Source organism: Coturnix japonica, chromosome Z, assembly GCF_054131305.1.
Source record: "Coturnix japonica strain WE chromosome Z, WE-NBRP24, whole genome shotgun sequence".
Lineage (NCBI taxonomy): Eukaryota > Metazoa > Chordata > Aves > Galliformes > Phasianidae > Coturnix > Coturnix japonica.
In genome coordinates, this window is record NC_140702.1 from 25,325,650 (window position 1) to 25,335,558 (window position 9,909).

General features: G+C 46.8%; 1 protein-coding gene across 6 annotated transcripts in view; it reads right to left on the reverse strand.

Moving 5' to 3' along the window:
* Positions 1 to 8,854, reverse strand: part of FBXL17 (F-box and leucine rich repeat protein 17) — a 280,832-nt gene extending 271,978 nt beyond the window's left edge. For all 6 annotated transcript variants that reach the window (XM_015849457.2, XM_032441230.2, XM_085528661.1 and 3 more), the window contains exon 1: positions 6,957 to 8,854. In XM_015849457.2, coding sequence (XP_015704943.1) covers positions 6,957 to 7,700 — 744 coding nt within the window. In that variant the 5' untranslated portion in view covers positions 7,701 to 8,854. The remainder of the gene's footprint in view (positions 1 to 6,956) is intronic.
* Positions 8,855 to 9,909: the final 1,055 nt, after the last annotated feature.

Consider the following 9,909-nt stretch of genomic DNA (forward strand, 5'->3'; position numbering starts at 1 on the left):
TTTATTCACAAGAGAGGTGCTCCAGTTCTCTGATCAACTTCTGTTGACATGTAGGGACAAACAGCAAAGCTAAGAAAAGAACTTCTGAAGGTATATAAGTGATATGAGAACTTGTAACAAGGAATTTGGATCATTCACATCTGAGTGCGTGCATCAGACACAGCAAAAAATAACTCTTTACATGCGTTTATAGTAATAGGACAATGGTGAATGGTTTTAAACTAAGACAGGGAAGATTCGGGTTGAATGTTAGGATAACATTTTTCACTCAGAGGGTGGTGACACACTGGAACAGGTGGACCAAGGAGGCTGTGAATGCCCCATCCCTGGATGGGCCTGCATTCAAGTCCAGGCTGGATGTGGCTCTGGGCAGCCTGGTCTGGTTGTTGGTGACCTTGCCTGTTGTAGGGAGGTTGAAACTAGATGAGCTTTACGGTTCTTTTCAATGCAGGCCATTCCATGATTCTAGTTTTGGGGAGCCTAACCTAGATGCAGTACTCCAGGTGGGGACTCATGAGTGAGGAGCAGAGGGAGAGAGACACCCCCCTTGTGCTGCTGGCCACAGCTCTTTCGATACAGACCAGAGTACTGCTGGCCTTCCAGGCTGCAGCTATTCCAATTCCACAGCACTACTGTAAGTGTGCTCATATGCATATGTTACAATCCATAATTCTGGATCAACTGACTTGAAGCCAGTCCTTGCGACAGCACATTTCAGACTATCAGTTCCAGTGCCAAACTTGTTTGGTGTTTGGGGTCTCTATTTTTCCCTCTTCTTTGTGGAATTAATGTTTTGTATGACAACATATGGGAAAGGGAAGAATGAATTAGGCTCTCTTTTCCTATGAAAGGCTGAACCTGATAATCTTTTTCACTCTGTGCTGTTCTGTGACTTTATGAATCCAAACTGCTTAAGAACTGAAATGTTAAAGGGTCCAACCAGAGAAGCTAGAAATGAAAGTTTTTCTTCATAATTGTCTCCTTTACTAACAAGTCTCTGTGTGATCGATTTCAAGCGTAAAAATCTTTCCTTTTGTACTAAGCATTTTATTTCAGCAGGAACAGGAAAAGAACAAAAACAAAGGGGGGGGGGGGGGAACAACAAAAGAATAATAGCCCTCCCTCTACTATATTTTCTCAAAATCTCAAAGGTAAGACTTAAGCACAATAAGTCTGTGTATTGAACTGGACTTGTTTATCTTTAAAAACAGTAACTTTTGCCTTAATTGAAGTTCCTCAAGCACAGAAGTTCTCTTGATTGAAATGAATCAGATGATCACTAAGTAACACTACTAAACAAAATCAGCAAGTACTAAGTACTAATACATAAAATCAGCAGGTAAGTGGAAGTTACTAGTTGAGATCATACCCTCAGCACCAAGTTTTCCAAACTCTTGACTTCACACCACACAAATTAAACTATACATGCATGGAATCCAAGGATTTTAACTTCTCAAAAGACTACTTCTAAAACAAATGATTAAAACGAATAACAATAAGAAAAAAAAAAAAATAAAAAAAATAAAAAATCAAGGAGTTCCATGCATTCAGCAATGCTACTACGCAGCTTCTTCATTGCTAACCAAAAAAAAAAAAAAAAAAAAAAAAAAAAAAAAAAAAAAAAAATTAAAAAAAAAGCATAAAAATCAGTTGAGTGCTAATATCACTCTTAAGAATGCTAACAACTTCAAGAAACACAGCTGAAGGTTCATGGGCTGAGAAAACAAAGTACAGACCACAGACCCCAAGGCAAATTAGGCTCTAAAAGGTGAATTCATGTATCCTCTAGTTCTGTCCATCATTCTCATTTGATAGAGCTCTCAATCCAACTTAACTAGAAGACTGAAGGTTTCTGCTTATTTGAGCAATTCTTTCCATTATATTGTGTCAAACAGAACTGTTTAGAAGCCTAAAAGCTCATGGTATCAGCAAGAACAGTATAGACAGAAAACATTAAAAACTAAATTCAAATATTTCATGCTGCTATTTATCACAGATCCTAATGAACTTGGAAAACTAATTTTTGGAAAACTGCCCATTTGTTTCATCAGCTGGGTGCAAGGCTTTAAAACAACTAATTGAAGACTTATTAAACGGTACTTAGGAATTATATTTGATAATTAAAGGAACGTGCTTAGTACATGACATTTTACTATGAACAGTTAAACGCAGCAGTTAATTACAGGCATGCTGAAGTTAGGCTTCCAGTGGTTTTACATTTATGTTGTTCCATTATGTTTCAGAAAACTAATCAATCTTCTATCAACAGAAGATAAACAAAGGATAGGGGAATGTTTGCCTAGTTTCTGAGGTTTAGTCATTTTATCCACACATACTCTCAAACTAGATAAAGGAAACATAAGTGACTCATCAGCACCTGAGTACATAGAGAGGATTTATGAGCTCAAGAAAAATGTCTCTGGAAAAATAATAATAATAATAAAGTACTTTCTGTCTCAGTACGCCCGTAAAGGAAATCAAGTTAGAAGGAATTTACAAGTGTGACACCCAGAAAAAGTGAGGTGACGTTTTCACAACACAAGCAGCATTCTCATGGCAAACTACAATAAGTAGGGGCTGTTTATTTGCCCACTGCACCTGGTTACCTGCTATGCTGAATTTAGTTATTCAGAGAAAGTCTTTTCAGACACACCCGATCCTGAGGAAAAGTTTTGCAACATTAGGTTGGTGTGTGATGATCACCCTGCAGAGCACAAAGGAAACAGCAAAAGCACGCATCCGGGGGTTACAAAAGTGATAGACGCTGCTCTTAACAGCCACTTGCTAACAGACCGGTTTAGTTGTAATGCAAACTTCAGTTTATGTCCCTAAGAAGTTAACAGGAGACAACGATGCCAAGTCTTTCACACTAAGAGAAAGAAAGGGTTCTGACTAAGAAGAATATCCTTACTTGACAGGGATAATAAAGCCATATCCCCATCCACCCACAGCCTCAGTGTCCTCACTAAAAGACACCCGAGCGAGCTGTCAGCGAATCACTGCAACATTTCAAATAGAGACAATGAAACATAGTAAAATCTGCTAAAGATCAAAGACAGGCACCTCCGAACAACAGGGGTGTAGGGGGGTGTAGAAAAAAAGTTACAGTCGATTAACTTTGCATTCAAACAGTGCACAACTAGGATTACCCTTCTCGATACAGAGTTTCAACGAAGCAACCCTAGAAACACCTGAACAAAATCCAGAAAAGGCTTTTGGACACGGTCGGCCAAGGTGAGCTAAGATAAACAAGAATGCCAAGGCACCTCCAGGAAAAGTAGTAATTACACTCCATGATTTCTGTCTCTCCCATCACACAGTTAATTCGGTAACATAAAAACCTATCTGCTTACATGAAAGCCACCTTTTCACACACCAGGTACAGCAAAATACCTAGTTATTTTTAGAGTTCTGCAACCAATCTCAGAATGTATCAGGAAATAGCCTCAAAATAGCCTCAAGCTACAGAAGGGGAAGTTCAGGAACAATTTCTTCAGAATCCTTTCAGTGAAGCCTTAGAATAAACTGTCCAGAGAAGTGGCAGAGCCACCATCCCCGGGGGATTTAAAAGTCATGTAGATGTGGTGCTTAGGGACACGGTTTAGTGGTAGATTTGGCAGTGCTAGGTCGACAACTGGGCTTCATGATCGTAGTGGTCTTTTCCAACCAAAAAATTCTATGCTCCTCCAGAGTTTTACTATTGACAACATTCATGTACTGCCTTTGCTTTCACCAGTATAATGGCAAACTTTTCTGTCAGAAAGTTTCCTTCCTCCGCACTTCCATAAGTTTAGCAAATCACACAGCAACAGCACAGTTAAAAGTTATTTCATTTTCCTACTGTAGTCATACAGGGACAGCAAGCTTCTTGAAAACAAAACAGCACTTTGTTAAACACTGCTAGAGAACAAGAATCAGTTAAGACTAAGCAGTGGAAATCTTCCAAACTGGGTATGGATGAAGTGGGTCAAAGGCTTCAGTGATGAAGCTGTTGTTGAGAAAAGGGGAAGAAATAAGTGGGCACTCGACCACCCTAGATACCACTGAGCACGATCAAAGGGACATCAGCACATATCTATGAGACCTTGAAAATAATGAATATGTACACCAGAGGTGCATATGTATGTCTTAACTGTTCACATCTAGAACCTGAACTTTGAGACTGTGTTTGCTTGTCAAGTCACTCAGTGCACACCATGAGAAATAAAGGAATGCCACTGTCTAACACCACATTAGAATCTAGAGTTTTCTTCAGTTTTCAGATGACAAGGGTTTATATGAAGCAAACTGATACAGAAGGTATCAAAATACTCATTTAAAGAGCTCCCATCTCTGCTTCAAGGCAAGCTGAAATGCACCTAGAACACCCCTAATAAGGCCATTCCATTGGTTGTTTATAAGGAACTACAAATAATAAAAAAAAAAAAAATCCAGCTCCTCACAAATCCTGAGACAGGAAACAAGGTTGTCCAAGACTGAACTTCCTCTCAGTGTGCAAGAGTCCCACCTTAGTTTCCCCTGCATCTACCTAAGCACATTGTTTCTCGTTACATGACAAAGAACAGGTACATAGTTAAGCTTCTCACCAGTTTTCTCACATCAGAAGAATACACGTCTGCATTTGAACAGAACTGTTCATCAGCTTTAACAGCACCTTCAAGCTGTCATCATAGGCCACATCTCTACATTATCTGCATCTCCTCTGATCCCATCCCAGTTCCTCTAAGGGTTTTCCAGGAAAGCTCCAATGCCCACAACTTAATGTGGTGGACCAGCAAAAAATTTTTACAAGTCTGAAATAAGTGAATAAGCATTTCCAAAGCTCACTTAGCCTGCAGACCTCTTTACACCAGTTACTTGTTTGCTATGCGTCCGTTAAATCAGAAAAGTCAGCAAGTATGGAAGTAAGATTAATTTCTGTTTTTCACAAAAATATTGCAGCGACATGGGAACAGGCAAAGCATTTGTTGTATGGCCCAAAGATTTCAATACTGAGTGGAACGTAGCACAAAGTTTTCCAAGCATCTCCATTTCATGCTTACAAACACTGGGAAGGAAGGGCTGGCTGCTCTGCCTTACCAGCCAGCAGGAAGGAGCTCAACAGCTCTGCTAGAAGCCAGGCACTGGTCTCTGTCCAGAGCTGCAAACATCCCAGCACCAGGAGCAACAAACAAGCATGTGACAAAAACACCAGCAGCACTGCTTTGAGAAAACTTCAGTCCTAGAGCAGAACAAGGATTCAGGGAGATCTAACCCTGAGCCTAAGGCTCCATCTGTCCTGCCCCAGGAGCTTGGCTTTGCATGGGAATGAGGGGAAATGATCTGCACAGTCAGGAGTAGTGAAACAGCACAACCAGATGTGCTTGCACAGTACTTGCCTGCAAAGTATATGTAAACCACTGCAAGCTGTAATGGGGGGCTGCTTCCAGAGAGGCATGAGAGCGGCATGACAAAGTCACACTATTAAAAGAACAAGTTTATGATCATGCTAGACTGCCATTTTTGATAATGTGAAACTGGACACGTGCTGAAGAGACTACAGAAGCCATACAACTGATGAGAAGAAGTCATTAAGGTGTACTTATGCCAGTCTGATCTCAAGTTGTAACAGCCCAATACCAAGGATAACACGAGGAGTCACCTGCGGCACTGAGAGACGTGGTTTAGCAGGCATGGTGGTGATGGGTTTGTGGTTAGACTAGATGATCTTAAAGGTCCCTTCCAACCCTAATGATTCTATGATCTTAAATTAACAGTGACAAAGAAATGGATCCTTTATTTTAGTAAAACTGTGAGGCAGAGTTTTGATCACAGAAGAGATTAAGACAGATATGGCAGTTTGTGATTTCTTAAATATCTGCCACGGGGGAATTTGGGCAGTGAATCTACTGAAAAAATAAAAAAAAATGTTGCATGCCATTACAACATAACTAAGACAGGAATGCATATTTCCAAAACAAAACAAACCACTGCCAACAACAAAAAACAAGCACAGACTTAATTTTATGTGGAAGACCAATAGCAGAATGTCAGTGTTTGTGGACAAGAGATCAGAAATCACTTTCAGTGCTGGGGTTGCACAACCAGAGTTTACAGAGAGAACGGATCTGGTCACAGACAGGAAGAGCCATCTGTCACACTGCTCTGTTAACACACTGCTTCAAGTTCAGCCATCTAACCCCAAAGAAAACTTCTGTAGTACTCCAAGTCCAACTGGTTCCAGTCTGAAGGAACCCTGACAACAAACTTTGGAAAACACTGCAGACTCCAGCTCCAGCAATGGTTCTCACCTGGTCTAAGGCTCAGCTGAAGAACAGTGTGTAGAATGATAGACCGAGCAGCCTGAACTATAAGTTACTCTAGAAAGCAAACAGTAATCAAGGAACCAAAGCACAGCAGAAGGGAGAGGAAGCAAAGCAAGACCCGGCATATACAAAGCAATGGGCTGTTAAAGAACAGAGCTCAGAAGTGCTACAAGAATTCATTATGACTGGAAGCACAGTAAAACCAAGACGAACTCAGAACACAGCCTGGAAGAAGCTGTATGCCCCTCAGCACAGCCTGCTCGTACCGCTCTGACTCGCACAGAACGAGCGGAGCTCACCGGCTGCCCGCCTGCTCCCGAACAGCCGACCCGGAGAGCACCACGCGTGCGAGGTGCGCTACAAAGTCATGCAACAGGCTGAAGTCGAAGTGCTTCCGAGGCAGCGCACCGCGACTGCCTCCGCTTCAACTTCAGAGCTCACGCCGCACAGGGTAAGGGACCAAGGCCGCTCCTCCCGTACCTCAGCCGGGCCGGGCCAGCAGTTCGGGCAGGAGCACGACCGCGCGTGTCCGAGGAGCGGCCGCAGGTGAGGGGGCTGAGCCGCGACCCCCGGGGCAAGGCGGGCGGCTGCAGCCCCACCCGGGCCTACCGGCCCCGCGGCCCTGAAGGCAGCCCCGGCCCGGCGACCCACCTTGAGCAGGATGGAGGGCGGCAGCTGGTTGATGTCGGGCGGCGACGACGGTTCCCGGCAGCCGTCCCCGGGGTGCTCCAAAGGCTCCTCGCCGCTCCGCTCCTTCACTCCCTCCTTCTCGTCTCCGGAGGGAGGGGGCGGCGGCGATACCGACCGGTCCCCTCCGTCTCCGCTCCCGGCGGGGCACCTCGGCGGCGCGGTCCCGCCGCTCCCCGCCCCGTCGGCGGCCGAGGGCAAGGCGCAGGGCTGCGGCTCCGCGGGGCACTGGCAGGCAGCAGCTTCGGGGTCCGCCGCGCCGGCGGCGCAGCGCGGCTGCTTGCAGGGGGTGCAGGCGGGCAGGCCGGCCCCCTTGCGCTTGCACACCATCTCGGAGACGGCCTCGCCAGGCGGCCCGGCCGGCCCCAGGAGGCCTCGCACCGGCGAGGGCAGCAGGCCCGAGAGGAGGAGGCGCCGGCAGCGGCCGCGCGGCTCCCAGGCGGCGGGCGGCAGGCGGAGGAGGCGGCGCGCGGCGCGCTGCTCGGCGGCGGCGTGGGACGCGTAGGGCGGCGGCAGCAGCGGGTCCCCGGCGGGCAGGGGCGGTTCCGGGGCGGACGAGCTGGCGCCGTGCACGATGAAGCAGAGCATGCAGGGCCCGCGCAGGAAGCAGCTCCGGCTGCGCGGCGGCACCTTCCTCCCGCGGCGGCGACGGCGGCCGCCGCTGTCCCGGCTCAGGCTGCTGGCCTCCTTGGAGAGCAGGTGGCCCATATAGGAGGCGGCGGCGAAAGGGCCCGCGGGGCGTCACCTGCGGGCGGCGGCCGCTGTCATGCTGCCGGCGGGGGCGGCAGGTGGCGGCGCCGGGGGCGGCGGGGCTGGTTCCGGGACGCGGAGCCGGGAGGGAGACGCTTCCGCTACCGCCGCCCTGACCTTCCCCGCGGGACGCGAGGAGGCGGCGCTGCGGAGGGGCCGCCGCCGCCGCCCGGTGGTGCTGCCGCCAGCGGCCGGGCCGGGAGCCGCCGCCGGAGAGACGGCCGGGAAGGGCCTGGAGGCCCGGCGGCCTCACTCGGGTGGAGACGGGGCCGCCCCATCACGCGCGGTGCGGGTGCGCTCAGGTAGAGCGAGGGTGCGGGGCTTGCGAGCGCGGCGTCTGTAGGTACGAGCGTGCGGACGGGGAGCCGCGGTACAGGAGCGCGGCGGCCGCGCTGAGGATGCTCCGGGCCCCGCTCTGCTCCCGGGGGCGTGCGGCTGCGGTGTGCGGAGCGAGGCAGAAATAAATCGATTGGTCAGAGCCGGTGGGGAAGCGGACAGGAGTGAAGGCGAGGCGTTTGCGATGGCCGAGTAACGCAAGCTGAGGGACTGATGGAAGCGTTCTGCTTCCGAAGCCACGTCTTCTCTAGCAATGCCTTCTTCACAGCTACACGCTCCGGCGAATCCCGTTTCCTGCTGTCTTGAATCGCTGCTGACCAGCACCTTTGCCCCTGTGTTACAGTTGCTCAGAGTGTGTACATCTTTGCAAATATAAACCGCAGTGCCGTAATTAGTACTGTCCACAGCAAACTTATTTTGCGTGTTTCAGGATTCGGTTCTAAATTATTGACGTAAAATGACTCGCATGTATAGGTTTAAATATATGAGGGACACTGCCTTTAGTAGAAGGTGTTTGGGGAGGGAGGAGACCAGCTGTAACTAGGATATATAAGGTACAGTATTGCTACTTAAAAATGAAGGGCCAGAGCAGAAGTGCACAGTGCCAGGTACTGTGGACAAAATCTTTGGGCCTGTTGCCCAGGAAAATGTTGTGTGAGGGTTAAAATACCTGTGACACTATTTTCCTTTGATTCCTCTTTATCAACCATTCAGTAAAAATAGGTTTGCTGAGAAGAATACTAATACATTATGTGATAAAAGTAGCATAATGTAATATTTTATCTGAGTTTTTAACTCACTGACACCCATCAATATAAACTGCAGCAGGTTCTGGCAAAAAAATTGGCAGGTCTATTCATCTCTCAGATTTACATTCTTTATTTTTATAAGAACAAATTCAGCTTGTAAAGGCAGTTAAAGCCAAGCACTCAAACTGAACAACATTCAGGAGAAATGCTTACAGTATCAAATATTCCAAACTAATCAGCTATGTCTGTGCAACTTCTAAAGAGTCACCGTGGCCTTGTCCTTACTCACATGATCACATAACTGCAGTACTTTTGGCAAAGGTGACTGACTTCTCTATGTTGCTTTTACATCTTACAGTCCGATATTGTCCCATGATTTTGAACTATATACATACAATATACATATACATATACATATAACTCACGTAGGGAGTTCTTCCTATTTCCAAAATATTTGCCTTTATATGATCCATTTCTTCTTCCTCCTTTTGTAGCAAGTTGACTTGCCCACAGCGCGAAGAGGAATTTTATCTTCTGGCTTTGCCTTTCCTAAGTAATTTCACCTTTAGTTAATTTTCCTACTCAATTCTTATCATTTTTCTCTTGTCCTTGAGCTTGAAGATCCTTGAGAATCATTTAGGTTGGACATTTAAGATCTCAAAATCCAACTGTTAACCCGGCACTGCAAAGTCAACCACTAAACTATGTCCCTAAGCACCATATCTACACATCTTTTAAATACTTTCTGAGTCTGCCAGTTTCCTGGGCAGCCTTCTCCAGAGTTACATAATCCTTTAAGTGCAGAAATTTTTCCTGACAGGGAATCTAAACCTCCCTGGTGCAACTTGAGGCCATTAAATCTCAACCTATCACTGTTACCTGGGAGAAGAGGCCAACCTCCAACTTGCCACAATATCCTTTTAGGTAGCTGTAGAGTGCAATGAGGTCTCCCCTGAGCAGTCTCCAGACTGAACTATCCCAGCTCCCTGAGCCGCTCCTCATAAGACTTGTGCTCCAGACTCCTCACCAGTTTTGTTGTCCTTCTCTGGACATGTTACAGGGCCCCAACATCTTTCTTGTAG